The 19,786-nt window shown below is 46.5% G+C and overlaps 2 protein-coding genes across 10 annotated transcripts in view; both read right to left on the bottom strand.

The window, feature by feature from the left end:
- Positions 1-4,803, bottom strand: part of SUPT16H (SPT16 homolog, facilitates chromatin remodeling subunit) — a 54,554-nt gene extending 49,751 nt beyond the window's left edge. For 4 of the 9 annotated variants that reach the window (XM_074533946.1, XM_074533947.1, XM_074533956.1 and 1 more), the window contains exons 1-2: positions 4,517-4,791; positions 2,727-2,819 (exon numbers count right to left, since the gene is read on the bottom strand). In XM_074533946.1, the coding sequence (XP_074390047.1) occupies positions 2,727-2,819; positions 4,517-4,582 (159 nt within the window). In that variant the 5' untranslated portion in view covers positions 4,583-4,791. Of the gene's footprint in view, positions 1-2,726; positions 2,820-4,516 lie in introns of all 9 variants that reach the window. The other 5 variants (XM_074533945.1, XM_074533944.1, XM_074533943.1 and 2 more) reach the window with 3 other exon arrangements.
- A 2,095-nt stretch (positions 4,804-6,898) lies between these two features.
- On the bottom strand, positions 6,899-13,424 carry LOC141727682 (uncharacterized). The gene is made up of 6 exons (XM_074533957.1): positions 13,337-13,424; positions 11,130-11,335; positions 8,593-8,694; positions 7,698-7,817; positions 7,564-7,602; positions 6,899-7,290 (listed from the first exon to the last, which is right to left on the bottom strand). The coding sequence occupies exons 1-6, from the start codon at positions 13,422-13,424 to the stop codon at positions 7,081-7,083; spliced, it is 765 nt and encodes a 254-aa protein (XP_074390058.1). The 3' UTR covers positions 6,899-7,080.
- Positions 13,425-19,786: the final 6,362 nt, after the last annotated feature.

Here is a 19,786-nt window from a genome sequence, read left to right as displayed (position 1 = left end):
GTGTCACCGTGTCGGACAGCTCGTAGCCAAACAGCCACGTCTGGGGCGAAAAACACACAAAAAATGGTTAAAAACCCAAAAAACCCCGTGAAAATCGGCCCAGGGACAGCAAAAATACAGAAATCCCGAAAACGCGACCAAAAAAGGTGAAAAAATGACCCAAAATCACCAAAAACCAGAACAGCGTCACCGTGTCCGTCAGCTCGGGGACAAACAGCCACGGCTGGGGCAGAAATAACCCAAAAATGGTCAAAATCACCCCAAAATTGGTCAGAAACACCCCAAAAATGGACACAGGAACCAGAAATACCCAAAAAGCCAAAAAAAACCCAAAAAATTTCAAAAATTGAGAGAAACGCCCCCAAAAATGGACAGAGGAACCACAGAAAGCAACAGGGAAAAACTAAAAGTGGAGAAAAATTCCAAAAATGGGGAAAAGCCCCAAAATGGAGAAAAAACCCCAAAATGGACAGAAAACACCCAAAAACCAAGCCAGGAACACAAAAAGGGACAGGAACACCCCAAAACGGAGAAATTCACCTAAAAAAGAGAGAATTCACCTAAAAAGGAAGGAAATTAACACAAAAAAAATCAAAGAATTTACCTAAAAATTGAGAGGATTTATCCAAAAATGAGAGAATTTACCTAAAATCAGAGAATTTACCTAAAAATTACAGAAACTTGCTCAGAAATGGGAAAAAACACCTCAAAGCTCAAGAAAATTCCTCTAAAAATGGGGAATGCACTAAAACTCATGAATTGCTTAAAAATTATAGAAATGTGTCAAAAATGGTGAAAATACGTTAAAAATTATGGGAATATGTTAAAAATTATGGGGATATGTTAGAAATTATGGAAATATGTTTAAAATTATGGGGACACCTTAAAAGTCATAGGAATTAATTAAATTAGTGGAATTCTTTACAATTAAAATATTAAATTAATAACCATGGGAATACATTAAATTTATTGGATTTTTTTAAGAACTATGAAAATATATAAAAATCTATGGGAACACCTTAAAATTTATAGGAATACATTAAAAATTATGGGAATATACTACAAATTATGGCAACACCGGAAAAGTTATAGAAATTATTTAAAATTAAAGGATTTCGTTAAAATTAAAATTATATATTAAATATTAAAAGTCATGGCAATACATTGAAAACCATGAGAATTTATTATGAATTATAAAAATACATTAAAAACTATGGGAATACCTTAAAATTTATAGGAATGCATTAAGAATTATGGGAACATGTTAAAAACTATGAAAATGTATTAATGGGGAAATGCTAAAAAACGTGCAAATACATAAATAATTATGAAAATATACTAAAAATTATGGAAACACCTTAAAGACTACAGGAATACTTTAAAATTTATAAAAATCTGCTAAAAACCGGGTTAATGTGTTAAAAATTAAAGGAATCTATTCTAAAAAAAAAAAAAATTAAATATACATTGAAAAGAAAACATTAGTTATTTAAATTAAACTTATTATAAAAATTGTTAACATACTAATTTTAAAAAATGGTAACATTAAAAACTGAAATTATTAAACAAAACATGATGGGAGCACCCTAGAAAAATGAAGAGACCATAAAGTATATTGGGAATTTTTAAAAATTTATAAAAATTCCCCAAAATTGCTGGGAACCCCCCAAAAAATCCCTGGGGTCCTTTTGGGGGTCGCCTCAGAGATTTGGGGCTTTTTTCAGGGATTTTGGGTTTGTTTGGAAATTTTCGATTTTTTCAGGGATTTAGGGATTTTTTTCAGTGAGTTTTTATGAAGAATTTTGGGGTTTTTTGAGGTTTTTTTTTAATCAGTAATTCTGGACTTTTTTTTCAGGGAATTTTGGGATTTTTGATTTTTTTTTAAACAAGAATTTTGGGGTTTTTTTCAGGGATTTTGGTTTATTTAAAATAGGAATTTTGGGGTTTTCTTTTCAGAGATTTTTTAAAGAGATGTTGGGATTTTCTTATCAGGAATTTTGAGGTTTTTTGAGGGGTTTTGGGATTTTTTTTTTCAGGGATTTTGGGGGTTTTTATCAGGAATTTTTGGGATTTTTTTCAGGCATTTTGGGACTTTCCCCTCAGGGATTTTGGGACTTTTCGGGGATTTTCCCCCCCGAGATTTTTGGGTGATTTTGGGATTTTTTGGGGTGATTTTCCCTCAAGAATTTTGTTGTTTTTTCTGGGGATTTTCCCTCAGGAAATTTGGGATTTTTCTCAGGGAATTTGGGATTTCGCCTCAGGGATTTCATTATTTCTCCTGAGGACTGGGGATTTTCCCTCAGGAATTTTGGAGGATTTTGGGATTTTTTGGGGGGATTTTCCTTGGGGATTTTGGGTCTTCCCCTCAGGAATTTTGGGATTTTTTTTTCCTGCAGATTTAGGAATTTTCCTCCAAGATTTTTTAAATATTTTTTTAGGGAATTTGGTACTTTGGAAATCTTTTTTATTCCTGGGGATTTGAGGATTTGTCTCAAATATTTTTGAAATTATTTTTTTTTTTTAGGAATTTGATTTTTTGGAATTTTTCCTGGGGATTTGGGGATTTTTCCTCAGGGATTTTGGGGTTTTTCGGGCGATTTTTTCCTCGGGGAATTTGGGAATTTTTCGGGACTTTTGGAATTTTTTGGGGATTTTTCTCAGGTATTTTCCCACAGGGATTTTGGGTTTTTTTCCTGCAGATTTTGGCATTTTTGGGGCATTTTTACCTGCAGCGCCGTGGACTTGGCATAAACGATCTCCTCGTCCACCCCCACGGCCACCACGATGGCATCGACGCCCCCGAACTCATCCTCTCCTTTCTGGGGGAAAAAAAGGGTTAAAAATACCCAAAATAATTCAAATTTACACTAAAATAAACCCCCAAACTCATCCTCTCCTTTCTGAGGGAAAAAAGGGGTTAAAAATACCCAAAATAACACAAATTCACACTAAAATAAACCCCCAAACTCATCCTCTCCTTTCTGAGGGAAAGAAAGGGTTAAAAACACCCAAAATACACAAATTTACACTAAAATAAACCCCCAAACTCATCCTCTCCTTTCTGAGGGAAAAAAGGGTTAAAAATACCCAAAATAACACAAATTCACACTAAAATAAACCCCCGACCTCATCCTCTCCTTTCTGGGGGAAAAAAGGGTTAAAAACACCCAAAATAACACAAATTTACACTAAAATAAACACCCGAACTCATCCTCTCCTTTCTGGGGGGAAAAAAGGGGTTAAAAATACCCAAAATAACACAAATTTACACTAAAATAAAAGCCCAAACTCATCCTCTCCTTTCTGGGGGGAAAAAAGGGGTTAAAAATACCCAAAATAACACAAATTTACACTAAAATAAACCCCCGACCTCATCCTCTCCTTTCTGGGGGAAAAAAGGGGTTAAAAATACCCAAAAGAAACCCCCGAACTCATCCTCTCCTTTCTGAGGGGAAAAAAGGGTTAAAAATACACAAAATCCCCAAAATTCAACCCAATTTCAACCAAAATCCCCCAAAATTTACCTTGGGGCTCTCCAAATTCACCTCAAAACCCCCAAATTTGCCTCAGACCCCACAGTTTTGCCTCAAACCTCCCAAATTTACCTCATAAGCCCCAAATTCACCTCAGACCCCACAGTTTTACCTTAGACTTCCCAAATTTGCCTCAAACTCCCCAAATTCACCTCAAAACTCCCAAATTTGCCACAAACCACCCAAATTTACTTCAAATCCTCCCAAATTTACCTCAAAATTTATGTCAAACCCACTGAATTCACTTCAAACCCAACAAATTTACCTGAAACCTTCAAAATTTACCTCACGGTCCCCCAAATTCACCTCAGTCCTCCCAAATTTACCTCAAAGCCCAACAAATTGACCTCCAAACCCCAACTTCCCTTCAACTCCTGAATATTGACCTCAAAACCCACCAAATTCACCTCAGTCCTCCCAAATTCACCTCAAACTCCCCCGCATTTACCTCAGTCCCCGCCAAATTTACCTCAGGTCCCCTGAAATTTATCTCAAACCACCAAATTCACCTCAAACCCCCCCCAAATAACACTCAGTACCTCTAAATTCAACCAAACCCCCCAAACTCAATCCAAATCCCTTAAGTTCACCTCAACTCCTCCAAATTTACCTCAAAGTCCCCGTAATTTACCCCAAGTTTGCCGAATTTACCTCATACCCTTCCAATTCACTTCATACCGCCAAAATTCACCTCAAACCCACCAAATTCACCTCAAACCGCACAAAATTCATCTAAATTCAACCGGAACCCCCAAATTCAATCTAAACCCCCCAAATTCACTTCAGCTCCCCGACATTTACCTCACGCCCCTCACAATTTCCCTCAGAGACCCCAATTTCCCCTCAGCCCCCCCCCCGTAATTTACCTCAATTCTGCCCAATTTTCCTCAGCCTCCCCCTCCCCCTCGCTTCCCTCAGCCCCCCCTCCCCCCTCAGGACCCCCCCCCGCCCCTCCCCCCCCCGCTGCCCCGCCCCTCCCCCACCTGCCAGCTGGCGTAGAGCCGCCGCAGCCGCCTCGAGAAGGCCTCGCGGTCCAGGCTCAGCGCCATCCCGGGGGCCCGCGCGGGGCCGGCGGCCCCTCCCGGGAGCCTCGGCCTGCTCCGGGATCCGCCCCTGTGGCCGCGGCCGCCCCGAGGTTTTGGTTTTCTCCTTCTCCTCCTTCTCCGCCGCCGCCTCCTCCTCCTCCTCCCGCGCCGCGGCGTTCCCCCCCCCACCGGAACCGCGGCCTGAGGGGAACTTCCGCTTCCGGAGCGGCGGGAAAAGGGCGGGACGGGAGCGCCGAGGGGAGGGGGGGAGCGCGTCACGTGACCCGCGGAGGCGGGAAAGGGGCCGTGAGGGGGAGAGAGGGTCACGTGACCGCGGGAGGCGGGAAAGCGGCGCTGAGGGGACAAAGCGGCCGCTTCCGGTAAAGGAGACAACCAGTCAAAAGAGAAAGGTTAGAAACGGGAAATACCGAGGAATAACGCCGGGAAATCGTTAAACCGTGCTGAGAAACGGTTCCTTCACTACGTGAGGCAGGGATGAATAAAGAGGAGGGGGGCGTGGTAAACTTTCTGTGTCACGTGACGGGGACAGGCGGGAAGATGGCGGCGGGGGGGAAAGGGAAGCGGCCGCTTCTCTTAAAAGAGAAAATGGGGGAATGTAGGAACGGGAGAAACGGCAAATACCGGGTGGTAAAACGGTAAAACCGGGGTGGGAAACGGTTCCTTCCTCACCTGAGGCGGGGAGGGATAAAGAGGAGGAGGCGTGGCAAAGTTTTCTCAGCGTCACGTGACCGGGAGGGGCGGGAACATGGCGCTGAGGGGGAAGCGGCCGCTTCTGGTAAAGGGGAAAAAACGGGACAAAGAGAAAGGTGAGAACCGGGAAATACCGGGGGCAAATCGGTAAAACCGGGGTTGAAAACCGGTTTCTTTCTCACGTGAGGCGGGGACGGATAAAGAGGAGGGGGCGTGGCAAAAGTGTCCAGCGTCACGTGACCGGGAGAGGCGGGAAAAGGGCTCTGAGGGGGAGAGGCGGCAAAATGGCGGCGGGGGGAGAAGGGGGACGCGGCTGCTTGTCGTAAAAAACAAAACTCGTAAAAATGAAAGGGTAGAAACGAGAACAAACTGAGGAATAGTGCCGGGGAAATCGGTAAAACCGGGTGACGGGGGGTGAACGGTTCTTTCCTCGCGTGACTCGGGGATGAATAAAGAGGAGGGGGCGTGGCTGGGATTTATGAATCATGCATGAGGTTATGAATATGCAACAGATTGTTGTTTTTAAGGATTAATCCTCTGTTAATGTTGGTCCTTTTTCGGGCTTATTTTGCCCAGAGAAAGTGCCCAGACTGTCTGTAACTCTGTGTTTGTATTGTCTCATACTGTCCTAATCCTAATTGTATAAAATATTCTTGAATTACATTGCTATGTTTATAACCATTTTAATATTAATAAACTTTTAAATAAAAACAATTGCGTGGCGTTTTTCATAGGGATAAGCAATGGTGAGGAGATCACTGATTGATGAATGGAAAAAGAGATTTGCTTTTACAAATAAACTTTAGATTTGGTGATAAATGAAAGTGGACATTAAAGGAAACAGTGGGGAAGAAAAAAACCTAAATTCTGTAAGAATTAGAAGTTAAAAGGGAGGGTTATACATTATAGAGGAATCTTTGGTATCAGGAAGTCTGAACCTCAAAAATGAGGAAAAAGACAAAAATTGGGATAAAAAGGAGGCTGCATCCTCCAAAAACGTGACAGACCCCAGAAGAATTTATGTTTTTACTTTTTTTTATTTAAATAAAGTAAAAGGACTTCTCTGTCTCCCTTTTAAACATAAACCCCCTGGAGTTTGTGTATTAATTTTCCTAATAATTTACAAAAAAACTTAAATATAAAAAAGTAAATAAAAAAAAAAAGGTGGGGTGGAAAAATGGCGCCGGTCCTGCATCACGTGATGGGGGAGAGGCGGGAAATCGTGAGGGGGCGGGTGCCACGTGACAAAGATGGGGCGGGGAAATCCTGAGGGGGCAGGATCACGTGACTAAAAGAGGTGGAGACCGATGATGGGGCGGGGGTCACACGACATAAAGAGGCGGGGATTTTGGGGATGAGATCACGTGACAAAAAGAGGCGTGGAAATTGTGAGGGGAGGGGGTCACGTGATAAAAAGGCGGGTAAATGGTGAGGGGAGCTTGGTAGGCGCCATCTTGTGGTGATAAACGGAACTGTGAGTGCGGACATCTTTAATTACCAAAAGTGTTTACTTAAAGCTGTTAATTAACCAGCAGGGACAAATCAAGGGAGGCGAAAGAGGCGCTTAATGAGCAGGTAATTAGGGAGAAATCAATCACAGCCTGTACTCCATTTCCAAACCTTTTATTAAAAAAAAACCCCACCAGGCCCCTCCCTTCCCGCCAGCCCTGCCCGCACTGACCCCGCCCCGCTCGGCCCCGCCCCGCTCAGCCCCGCCCCCCGCCCCGCCCCCCTATGACACAGAGACATTTTACATATTTATATAAATATGGGGAGGGGGGCGTGGCCCCGGCAGGAGAAAGGGGCGGGGCTTAATCCGAGTCGGAAGTGGGCGGCAGCATGGGGTCGGCCAGCAGGGGGCAGCACCCACTTCCTGCTTCCGCTTCCTCTTCTGCTTCCGGCCGGAAGCGCGGGGGCGGGGCTAAGGAGGGAGAGGCCACGCCCCCTGTGCCGCTGGCTCCGCCCCCCATCAACGCCACCATCTTGGAAAGGTCCAATCCTGAGGGGGGGGAGGGGATGAACTGGAAAAGAAAAAGGAGAAAATTATTAATGAGGGGGTGGGGCTTAAATAGGTGTGGTCAGGCTAAGCCACACCCTCAAATTCATTTAAAAAATTTTAAATACTTCAGAGTGGCCTAAAATTATTGAAAAAGCCCAAATTTTTAAGCATGCCCCACCCACCTGAAAGAGTGGGAGGGGCCAGGACCCCCCCTAAATGACAGGAGGGGGCTCTGGCCCCCGCCCCCATCCCCATTTTTGGCCATTTTCGTGAATTTTGGCCGTTCCCAAATTACCTTTTTCCGGTGCCACTTTTCCCGTCGCTGCTCCACGAACTGAAGGAGGGGTGAGAAGAAAATTTGGGGTGAATTCGGGAGGGTTTGGGGTATTTCACCATTTTGGGGTGAATTGCGGGGTTTTTGGGGCTCACCGGGTGCAGCCGGGGGTCCCCGAATTCGGGGTTGTCTCCGCGGTGGGGAGGAGGGGCCCCCATGGCGCCCTCAGGGTCTCCCGGGGGGTCCCGGAGCCCCTCGAGGCAGCGCAGCTCCAGCTTGGGGGGAAAAACGGGGATTTTGGGAAAAAGCGCCGAAAATCAGGGAAAAAACCCAAACTGTGGCACAAAACCACACAAATCTGGGGTGAAAATGGCGGCACCCAAAAATCTGGGGGGTTTTGATGCTCTGAATCCCCCTTGGAGGTTCCTAAAAAACTCCCACCCCAAATTTGGCCTAAAAACTCCAAAATAATTTTAAGATCTAACAGGAAATGCCCGAATTTGGGTGAAAAACCCCAAAACATGATGGAAAAACCCCAAATTTGGGAGGGAAACCCAAAATCTGATGGGAAACCCCCAAATTTGGGCACAAAACCCCGAAAAAACCCAAAGTCTGACAGGAAATGCCCAATTTTTGGTGGGAAACCCCAAAATCTGTTGGGAAACCGCAAAATTTGGGCACAAACCCAAAAACAACCCAAAATCTGAGGGAAAACTTTCTAATTTTGGCATCAACCCCAAAAAAACTCAACAACTTGACAGGAAACACCTAAATACAGGTGAGAAACCCCAAATTTGGGCACAAAGCCCCGAAACAACCAAAAAATCTAATGAGAAATACCCAAATTCGGCAAAACTCCAAAAAAAACTGGCTGGAAACTCCCAAATTCTGTCGCTAACCCCAAAACGTAACAAAAAAATCCCAATATTTTTCTGTTTTTCCCCAAAACCTGTTGGTAAATTTGAGCACAGGGGAACCCAAGCTTCCCAAAAATCCCATCATGCCCCGAAACTCCCAAAACTGGGGTTTTTTTCCCCAAAATCCCCTCACCTCCACCAGTTTCTTGCTGTTTTTCTTGGGAGGGTTGGGCGCCCGTTGGGCCCCGTTGGGCCCCAGCCGATGCTTCTGGAAGGTCAATTTGAGCCCTTCCTCCTGTGGGGAAAGCGTGAGGGGAAAGGGTCACAAAATGGAGGAAAAGGCGGGAAAATCGTGAGGGGTAATGTGGGAAAATTGTGAGGGAAAAGCGGGAAAATTGTGAGGAGAAAAGGTGGGAAATTTGTGAGGGAAAAGGTGGAGAAAATTGTGAGGGGAAAGGAGGGAAAATTTTGAGAGAAAAGGTGGAAAATCGTGAGGGAAAAGGTGGAGAAAATCGTGAGGGAAAAGGCGGGAAAATTGTGAGGAAAACGATGGGATATTGTGAGGGAAAAAGTGGAGAAAATAGTGAGGGAAAAGGCAGGAGAAAATTGTGAGGGAAAAGGCCGGAAAATTGTGAGGGAATAGGTAGGAAAATCATGAGGGAGAAGATGGGATATTGTGAGGGAAAAGGTGGAGAAATTTGGTAGGGAAAAGGTGGGAAAATTGTGAGGGGACGGGGTCACAAAATGGAGGAAAAGGCAGGAAAATGGTGAGGGAAAATGCGGGAAAATTGTAAGGGAAAAAGTGGGAAAATTGTGAGGGAAAGGGCAGGAAAATTGTGAGGGAATTGGTAGGGAAAATTGTGAGGGAAAATATGGGAAAATCGTGAGAGGAAAAGCTGAAAAAATCGTGAGGGGAACAGGATCACAAAATGGAGAAAAAGGCGGGAAAATCGTGAGGGGAAATGTGGGAAAATTGTGAGGAGAAAAGGTGGGAAAATTGTGAGGGAAAAGGAAAGAAAATTGTGAGGGAAAGGGCAGGAAAATTGTGAGGGAATTGGTAGGGAAAATTGTGAGGGGAAAATCGTGAGGGGAAAAGGTGGGAAAATTGTGAGGGAAAAGGCGGGAAAATCGTGAGGAAAAAGGTTGGAAAATTGTGAGGAGAAAAGGTGGGAAAACCATGAGGGAAAAGATAGGAAAATTGTGAGGGAAAAGGTGGGAAAATTGGTAGGGAAAAGGTGGGAAAATTGTGAGGGGACGGGGTCGCAAAATGGAGGAAAAGGCAGGAAAATGGTGAGGGAAAAGGCAGGAAAATTGTGAGGGAAAAAGTGGGAAAATTGAGAGGGGAACAGGATCACAAAATGGAGAAAAAGGCGGGAAAATCGTGAGGGGATGGGGTCACAAAATGGAGAAAAAGGCGGGAAAATCGTGAGGGGACGGCGTCCCAAGATGGAGGACAGGCCGGAAAATCGTGAGGGGAAGGAATCGCGTGAAAGAAAAAGGTAAGAAAATTGTGAGGGGAATCCCGGGGGGTTTGGGTAAAGAGATGAAGGTTTTACAGGGATGGGATTTTGGGGTGAAAAGTGTCAGATTTGGGACTTTGGGCAGAACAGTGAGGGTTTAACAGGGACAGGATTTTGAGGTGAAAAACCTCAGGTTTGGGGTTCAGGTGAAGTGTTGAAGGATTAACAGGGATGGGATTTTGGGGTGAAAAACCCCAGATTTGGGGGTTTGGGTAAAGCGCCAAGGGTATAACAGGGACAGGACTTTGGGGTGAAAAACGCTGTGTTTGGGTAAAGCACCGAGAACTTCACAGGGAATGGAATTTTGGGGTGAAAAACCCCAAATTTGGAGTGAAAAAACCCCAGATTTGGGGTGAAAAACCCCGGATTTGGGGTGAAAAGTGCCGTGTTTGGGGTAAAGCACCGAGACCTTCCCGAGAATGGGAATTTTGGGGTGAAAGCCCCCACATTTGGGGTGAAAAACCCAGGATTTGGGGTGAAAAGCAGCAGGTTTGGGGGTTCAGTGACAGGGCCGGGATTTTGGAGTGAAAAGCCCCTAATTTGGGGTGAAAAGCACCGCGTTTGGAAATTTGGTCACAGGGATGGGATTTCGAGGTGAAAAACCCCAAATTTGGGGTGAAAAGCACCGGGTTTGGGGAGAAAAGCACCGGGTTTGGGGTGAAAAGCACCGGGTTCGGGGGTTCAGTGACAGGGATGCGATTTTGGGGTGAAAACCCCCGTTTTTGGGGAGAAAAGCACCGGGTTTGGGGGTTCAGTGACAGGGCCGGGATTTTGGGGTGAAACCCCCGTTTTTGGGGTGAAAAGCACCGGGTTCGGGGGTTCAGTGACAGGGATGCGATTTTGGGGTGAAAACCCCCGTTTTTGGGGAGAAAAGTGCCATGTTCGGGGGTTCAGTGACAGGGCCAGGATTTTGGGGTGAAACCCCCGAATTTGGGGTGGAAAACCCCGGATTTGGCGTGAAAAGCACCGGGTTTGGGGGTTCAGTGACAGGGCCGGGATTTTGGGGTGAAAGTCCCCATTTTTGGGGAGAAAACCCCTGTTTTTGGGGTGAAACCCCCCGTTTTTGGGGTGAAACCCCCCGTTTTTGGGGTGAAAACCCCCGTTTTTGGGGTGAAACCCCCCGTTTTTGGGGAGAAAAGCACCGGTTTGGGGGTTCGGTGACAGGGCCGTGATTTTGGAGTGAAACCCCCGTTTTTGTCCCACCACTCACGTCCTTGATCTGCACGGTGAACTCCTTGTCCGGGTGGCGGCCGCGGGGCGGGGCCGGGGCCGGGGGGGCGGGGCCTGGCAGGGGCGGGGCCGGGGGCGGGGCCGGCTCCGGGAGCCCCCCCAAGTCCTGGGGGGGGGGGGCGGCCCCTCCCCCGCCGCCAGCACGGCCCGGCAGATCAGGTCCAGGCGGCGAATCAGCGCCCGCTCCTGGGGCGAAAACGGCAAATTTGGGAAAATTCACTTTTTTGTAGCACGGGAACCCCCAGCTCAGGGGTTTGGGGGGTTTTTTGGGGAGGGTATTTGGGGTTTTTTTGGGGTATTTTTTGGGGTTTTTTGGGGTATTTTTGGGGAGCATTGGGGGTGTTTTTGGGGATTTTTTTGGGTTTTTTTTTTGTTTTTTTGGGGGGGTTTTAGGGGTTTTTTGGGAGGGTATTTGGGGTTTTTTTGGGGCATTTTTGGGGAGCGTTGGGGGTGTTTTTGGGGATTTTTTTTGGGGTTTTTTTTGGTTTTTTTGGGGGGGTTTTAGGGGTTTTTTGGAGAGGGTATTTGGGGTTTATTTTGGGGTATTTTTGGGGAGCGTTGGGGGTGTCTTGGGGGATTTTTTTTTTGTTTTTTTGGGTTTTTTTGTTTTTTTTGGGGGGGTTTTAGGGGTTTTTTGGGGAGGGTATTTGGGGTTTATTTTGGGGTATTTTTAGGGGTTTTTTTGGGGTATTTTTGGGGAAGCGTTGGGGGTGGTTTTGGGGTTTTTTTTGGTTTTTTTTTTTTTGTTTTTTTGGGAGGGTTTTAGGGGTTTTTTGGGGAGGGTATTTGGGGTTTATTTTGGGGTATTTTGAGGGGTTTTTTTGGGGTATTTTTGGGGAGCGTTGGGGGTGTTTTTGGGGATTTTTTTTTGTTTTTTTGGAGGGGTTTTAGGGGTTTTTTGGAGGGTATTTGGGGTTTATTTTGGGGTATTTTTAGGGGTTTTTTTGGGGTATTTTTGGGGAGCCTTGGGGGTGTTTTGGGGGATTTTTTTGGTTTTTTATTGTTTTTTTGGGGGGGTTTTAGGGGTTTTTTGGGAGGGTATTTGGGGTTTATTTTGGGGTATTTTTAGGGGTTTTTTTTGGGGTATTTTTGGGGAGTGTTGGGGGTGTTTTGGGCATTTTTTGGGGTTTTTTTTTTGGTTTGTTTTGTTTTTTTGGGGGGATTTTAGGGGTTTTTTGGGGAGGGTATTTGGGGTTTTTTGGGGGTATTTTTAGGGGTTTTTTTGGGGGTATTTTTGTGGAGCATAGGAGGTATTTTTGGGGATTTTTTTGGGGTTTTTTTGGTTTTTTTGGGGGGGTTTTAGGGGTTTTTTTGGCAGGATATTTGGGGTTTATTTTGGGGTATTTTTTAGGGGGTTTTTTTGGGGTATTTTAGGGGAGCGTTGGGGGTATTTTTGGGGATTTTTTGGGTATCTTTGCAGATGGGTTTTTGGGCATTTTTTTGGGTTTTTTTGGTTTTTTTTGGTTTTTTTTTTGTTTTTTTGGGGGGGTTTTAGGGGTTTTTTTGGAGGGTATTTGGGGTTTATTTTGGGGTATTTTTAGGGGTTTTTTGGGGTATTTTTGGGGAGCGTTGGGGGTGGTTTTGGGGATTTTTTTGGGGTTTTTTTTGGTTTTTTTGGGGGGGTTTAGGGGTTTTTGGGAGGGTATTTGGGGTTTATTTTGGGGTATTTTTAGGGGTTTTTGGGGTATTTTTGGGGAGCGTTGGGGGTGTCTTGGGGGATTTTTTTGGGGTTTTTTTTTGTTTTTTTTGGTTTTTTTGGGGGGGTTTTAGGGGTTTTTTGGGAGGGTATTTGGGGTTTATTTTGGGGTATTTTTAGGGGTTTTTTGGGGTATTTTTGGGGAGCGTTGGGGGTGTCTTGGGGGATTTTTTTGGGGTTTTTTTTTGTTATTTTGGTATTTTTGGGGGGTTTTAGGGTTTTTTTGGGGAGGGTATTTGGGGTTTATTTTGGGGTATTTTTGGGGAGCGTTGGGGGTGTTTTGGGGGATTTTTTTGGGTATCTTTGCAGATGGGTTTTTGGGCATTTTTTGGGTTTTTTTTTTGGGTTTTTTTTTTTGTTTTTTGGGGGGTTTTAGGGATTTTTTGGGAGGGTATTTGGAGTTTATTCTGGGGTATTTTTAGGGGTTTTTTTGGGTATTTTTGGGGTTTTGGAGAGTTTTTAGGGGTTTTCTATGGCGGGTGTTTCGGGGCTTTGGAATTTTTGTGGGTTTTTTTTGGAGGGTTTTAGGGGGTTTTTGGTGGTTATTTTGAGCTTTATATGGTTTTTATTTTTGGGCATTTTTTGGAAGGTATTTGGGTATTTTTGGGGAGTGTTGGGGTGTTTTGGGGGATTTTTTGGGTATTTTTCTGGGTGGGATTTTGGATTTTAGGAGGTTTTGTTTTTTTTTTTGGGGGGTTTTAGGGGTTTTTTTGGGGGGGTGTTTTGGGGCTTTGGAATTTTTTATGGGATTTTTTTTTGAGCGTTTTAGGGGATTTTTGGTGGTTATTTTGAGCTTTATATGGTTTTGATTTTTGGGCGTTTTTTGGAAGGTATTTGGGGTTTTTTGGGGGGTTATTTGGGTGCTTTTGGGTTTTTTTTTTTTTATTTTTTTGGGGTTTTTTTTAAGGGTTTCTCAGGGAATTTTTGGTGGTATTTGGGTGGTTTTTTCTGGGTTATTTTGGGGGTTATTTGGGTGTTTTTGGAGGTTTTTTTTGAGGTTTCTTTGGTTGTTTTTAAGGGTTTCTGAGGGATTTTTTGGGGGAATTTGGGTGGTTTTTTCTGGTTTTTTGGGGGTTATTTGGGTGTTTTTGGCGGGTTTTTTTTGAGGTTTTTTGGTGGTTTTTTTAAGGGTTTTTCAGGGATTTTTTGGGGGCATTTAGGTGGCTTTTTCTGGGTTTTTTGGGGGGTTATTTGGGTGTTTTCGCGCTTTTTTTTGAGGGTTTTTTTGGGTTTTTTTAAGGGTTTCTCAGGGATTTTTGGGGTTATTTGGGTGTTTTTCTGCGTTTTTTTTGAGGTTTTTTGGGGGGGGGGTTTTAAGGGTGCCTGAGGGATTTTTTTGGGTATTTGGGTGGTTTTTTCTGGTTTTTTTTTTGGTTATTTGGGTGTTTTTGAAGGAGTTTTTTTTGAGGTTTTTTTGGTGTTTTTTTTAAGGGTTTTTCAGGATTTTTTGAGGGTATTTGGGTGGTTTTTTCTCGGTTTTTCTGGGGTTATTGGAGGTTTTTTTTGAGGTTTTTTTGGTGTTTTTTTAAGGGTTTTTTTCAGGGATTTTTTGGGGTATTTGGGTGTTTTTTTCTGGGTTTTTGGGGGGTTATTTGGGTGTTTTTGGCGGTTTTTTTTTTTGAGGGTTTTTTGGGTTTTTTTTAATGGGTTTCTCAGGGATTTTTGGGGGCATTTGGGTGTTTTTTCTGGGTTTTTTTGGGAGGTTTTTTTAAGGGTGTCTGAGGGATTTTTTGGTGGTATTTGGGTGGTTTTTTCTGGGTTTTTTTTGGGGTTATTTGGGTGTTTTTGGCGGGTTTTTTTGAGGGTTTTTGGGGTTTTTTTTAAGGGTTTTTCAGGGATTTTTTTGGGGTATTTGGGTGGTTTTTTTCTGGGTTTTTTGGGGGTTATTTGGGTGTTTTTGAAGGGTTTTTTTTTTTTGAGGTTTTAGGGTTTTTTGGGGTTTTTTCCTCCCCTTACCTTGGGCCAATAGAGGAGGTTCTGGGGCCCCGCCCCCGCGGTGGGCGTGGCCTGGGGGAGGGGCGCGCTGGGGGCCCCGCCCTCGCCCGAGGGGGGAGGGGAATCCTCGTCCTCCCCCTCCCCCTCCCCCTCCTCATCTTCCTCATCCTCATCCTCGGCCCCCAGCGGCTCCGGGCCTGGCACGGGGAGACCCAAAACCGCTCAGAATCCCCCCAAAATCCCCCAAAATCCCAAATCCCCTTTTTACCCCAATTCCCACAATTCCGAGGCCTCTTTCCCCTTTTCAGCCCCAAATTTGGGCTCTTTTTCCCGTTTTTCACCCCAAATTTGGGCTCCTTTTCCCGTTTTTCCAGCCCCAAATTTGGGCTCCTTTTCCCCGTTTTTCCAGCCCCAAATTTGGGCTCCTTTTCCGTTTTTCCAGCCCCAAATTTGGGCTCCTTTTCCCGTTTTTCCAGCCCCAAATTTGGGCTCCTTTCCCGTTTTTCAGCCCCAAATTTGGGCTCCTTTTCCCATTTTCCAGCCCCAAATTTGGGCTCCTTTTCCCCTTTTCCAGCCCCAAATTTGGGCTCCTTTTCCCGTTTTTCAGCCCCAAATTCGGGCTCCTTTTCCCGTTTTTCCAGCCCCAAATTTGGGCTCCTTTTCCCCTTTTTCAGCCCCAAATTTGGGCTCTTTTTTCCCGTTTTTCCAGCCCCAAATTTGGGCTCCTTTTCCCGTTTTTGGGCCACAAATTTGGGCTCCTTTTCCCCTTTTTCCGCCCCAAATTTGGGCTCCTTTTCCCCTTTTCCAGCCCCAAATTTGGGCTCCTTTTCCCGTTTTTCCAGCCCCAAATTTGGGCTCCTTTTCCCCGTTTTTCCAGCCCCAAATTTGGGCTCCTTTTCCCGTTTTTCCAGCCCCAAATTTGGGCCCCTTTTCCCGTTTTTTCGGCCCCAAATTTGGGCTCCTTTTCCCGTTTTTTCAGCCACAAATTCCCCAAAAAACCCCAAAGATTCGGGAGCCCTTTTTACCCCCTTTCCCCACAAATTCTCCTTTTTTTCCCCCCAAATTTCAGACCCCCAAACCCACCTTTTTCCCCTAAATTTAGAATCCTTTTTTCCCCCAAATTTGGGCTCTTTTTCCCATTTTTTCGGCCACAAATTCCCCACAAAACCCCAAGGATTTGGGATCCCCTTTTCCCCTGAATTTGGGCTCTTTTTTCCCATTTTTTCAGCCACAAATTCCCCCATAAAATTCCAAACATTTGGGATCCCCTTTTCCTCCCTTTTCCCCTCAAATTCAGACCCCCCAACTCCCCATTTTTCACCCAAATTACCCCCAAATTTCAGACTTCCAAAACCCCATTTCTCCCCAAATTGCATCACTCCCATTCCCACCATTCTCCCCCAGATCTCAGACCCCAAATCCCCCATTTCACCCCCATATTTCAGGACCCCCCAAATCCCCATTTTCCATCAAATTTCATCACCCCTAAAACCCCCATTTCCCCCCAAATTTCAGACCCCATTTTCCCCCCCAAACGCACCTTCCTCCTCCTCTTCCTCCTCTCCCCGTTATCCCTGTCCTTGTCCCCCAAAATTTAACCCTTTCCCCCCAAATTTCAGACCCCCAAACCCCATTTACCCCCCAATTTCAGACCCCCAAAACCCCATTTTTGCCCGAATTTCAGACCCCCAAACCCACCATTTCCCCCCGAACCCACCTTCCTCCTCCTCCTCCTCCTCTCCCCGCTGTCCCCGTCCTTGGCCCCAAATTTCAGACCCCCAAACCCAATTTCCCCCCAAATTTCACCCCATTTTCCCCCCAAACCCACCTTCCTCCTCCTCCTCCTCTTCCTCCTCCTCCTCTCCCTGTTATCCCCGTCCTTGTCCCCCAAAATTTACCCCTTTCCCCCCTAACTTGGGATCCTTTTTCCCCCCAAATTTCAGACCCCTAAACCCAATTTCCCCCCCAATTTCAGACCCCCCCAAACCCCATTTCCCCCCAAATTTAACCCCATTTCCCCCCAAACGCACCTTCCTCCTCCTCCTCCTCCTCCTCTCCCCGTTATCCCCGTCCTTGTCCCCCAAAATTTAACCCTTTCCCCCCAAACTTGGGATCCTTTTTCCCCCCCTTTTCCCCCCAAATTTGGGAACCCTTTTCTCCCCTTTTTCCCCCCAAATTTCAGACTCCCAAACCCCATTTCCCCCCAAATTTCACCCCATTTTTCCCCCCCAAACCCACCTTCCTCCTCCTCCTCCTCCTCCTCCTCCTCACTGTCCCCATCCTTTTCCCCAAAGTTTAACCCTTTCCCCCCAAATTTCAGACCCCCAAACCCCATTTCCCCCAAATTTCAGACCCCAAAACCCAGCATTTCCCCCCAAACGCACCTTCCTCCTCCTCCTCCTCCTCCTCCTCCTCCTCTCCCTGCTATCCCCGTCCTTTTCCCCCAAAATTTAACTCTTTCCCCCAAACTTGGGATCCTTTTTCCCCCCTTTTCCCCCCAAATTTCAGACCCCCAAACCCCATTTCCCCCAAATTTCAAAACCCCCAAACCCCATTTCCCCCCGAATTTCAGACCCCATTTTTCCCCCAAACGCACCTTCCTCCTCCTCCTCCTCCTCTCCCCGCTGTCCCCGTCCTTGGCCCCAAATTTCAGACCCCCAAACCCAATTTTACCCCCAAATTCCAGACCCCAAAACCCAGCATTTCCCCCCAAATTTCAGACCCCCAAACCCCATTTTTTCCCCCCAATTTCAGACCCCAAAACCCAGCATTTCCCCCCAAATTCCAGACCCCAAAACCCCATTTCCCCCTCAATTTCAGAGCCCAAAACCCCATTTTCCCCCCAAATTTCACACCCCAAAACCACCATTTCCCCAAACCCACCTTCCTCCTCCTCCTCCTCCTCTCCCCACTGTCCCCGTTTTTTTCCCCCAAAATTTAACCCTTTCCCCCCGAATTTCAGTCCCCAAAACCCAGCATTTCCCCCGAATTTCAGACCCCATTTTTGCCCCCCAAACCCACCTTCCTCCTCCTCCTCCTCTCCCTGTTGTCCCCGTCCTTGTCCCCCAAAATTTAACCCTTTCTCCCCAAACTTGGGATCCTTTTTCCCCCCTTTTCCCCCCAAATTTCAGACCCCCAAACCCAATTTACCCCCCCGAATTTCAGACCCCATTCCCCCCCAAATTTCAGACCCCAAAACCCCAATTTTCCCCGAATTTCAGACCCCATTTCCCCCAAATTTCAGACCCCCCCAAACCCATTTTCCCCCCAATTTCAGACCCCAAAACCCACCATTTTCCCCCCAAACGCACCTTCCTCCTCCTCCTCCTCTCCCCATTCTCCCTGTCCTTGTCCCCCAAAATTTAACCCTTTCCCCCCAAACTTGGGATCCTTTTTCCCCCCCTTTTTCCCCCAAATTTAGGAACCCTTTCCTCCCCTTTTTCCCCCCAAATTCCAGACCCCCAAACCCCATTTCCCCCCGAATTTCAGGACCCCAAAACCCACCATTTTCCCCCCAAACCCACCTTCCTCCTCCTCCTCCTCCTCCTCCTCCTCCTCCTCCTCCTCCTCCTCCTCCTCCTCCTCCTCCTCCTCCTCCTCCTCCTCCTTGCTGTCCCCTCCATCTTGGTTCCTCCTCCTCTTCTTCCCCCAAAATTTAACCCTTTCCCCCCAAATTTCACACTCCCAAACCCCATTTCCCCCCAATTTCAGACCCCCCCAAAACCCCATTTCCCCCCCGAATTTCAGGACCCCAAAACCCACCATTTCCCCCCAAACGCACCTTCCTCCTCCTCCTCCTCCTCCTCCTCCTCCTCTCCCTGCTGTCCCCGTCCTTGGCCCCAAATTTCAGATCCCCAAACCCCATTTCCCCCCAAATTTCACACCCCAAACCCACCATTTTCCCCCCAAACCCACCTTCCTCCTCCTCCTCCTCCTGTCCCCGTCCTTGGCCCCAAATTTCAGACCCCCAAACCCAATTTACCCCACAATTTCATCACCCCTAAAACCCCATTTCCCCCCAAATTTCAGACCCCATTTCCCCCCAAATTTCACACCCCAAACCCCATTTTTTCCCCCCGAATTTCAGACCCCATTTCCCCCCAAACCCACCTTCCTCCTCCTCCTCCTCCTCCTCCTCGCTGTCCCCGTTGCGCTCCCGGCTCCCGCCGTTGTCCCCATCGTTGCTGTCCCCATCATTGCTCCCAGCGGCGATGCCCCCGCGCAGCAGCGCCCCCCGCAGGCCGTGCTGCGCCGCCGCCCGCAGCAGCGCCGCGTCGTGGAGCCCCGGCCGCCACCAGGGCGGCAGCAGCGAGCCCGGCCCGGGCGGGGGGCAGCCGCGCCAGCAGCGCCCCCAGCGCAGGGTGGGGCAGCACGCGCTCCCGCAGGCAGCGCAGCAGCGCCAGGCGCCGCAGGCAGCGCAGGGCCAGGGATGGGGAGACGGCCAGGGGTGGTGGGGACAGAGGGGGGCGGCACTGAAAGAGAGAAAAAACGGGGAAAAACGGTGAAAAAATGGGGAAAAACGGTGAAAAAACGAGGAAAATCGGCGGTGAAACGGCTGAGAACGGGGTAAAAACGGCATTGAAAGGGTTAAATATGGATTGTACATGGCACTGAAAGGGTTAAATATGGATTATAAAGGGTTAAATACAGTGGCACTGAAGTAGAGGGAGTATGGGAAAAAATGGGTAAAAGTGGGTTAAAAATGGAGTAAAAATTGGGTTAAAAATGGGTTAAAAATTGGGTAAAAATGGGATAAAAATATACTAAGAATCGGTTAAAAATTGGGTAAAAATAGAGCAAAAATTGGTAAAAAATAGGGTAAAAATGGATAAAAATAGACTAAGAATCGGTTAAAAGTTGGGTAAAAAACAGAGTAATTATCAGTAAAAAAACGGGTAAAAATGGAGTAAAAATGTGAATTAAAAAGGCGCAAAAACAGGGAAAAAATGGGTTAAAAATGGGATAAAAGCTGAATAAAAATGGGGTGTGAATAAGATGAAAATGGA

This window comes from Zonotrichia albicollis, unplaced genomic scaffold (genome assembly GCF_047830755.1).
Source record: "Zonotrichia albicollis isolate bZonAlb1 unplaced genomic scaffold, bZonAlb1.hap1 Scaffold_185, whole genome shotgun sequence".
NCBI lineage: Eukaryota > Metazoa > Chordata > Aves > Passeriformes > Passerellidae > Zonotrichia > Zonotrichia albicollis.
This window is presented reverse-complemented; position numbering and strand designations above follow the sequence as displayed.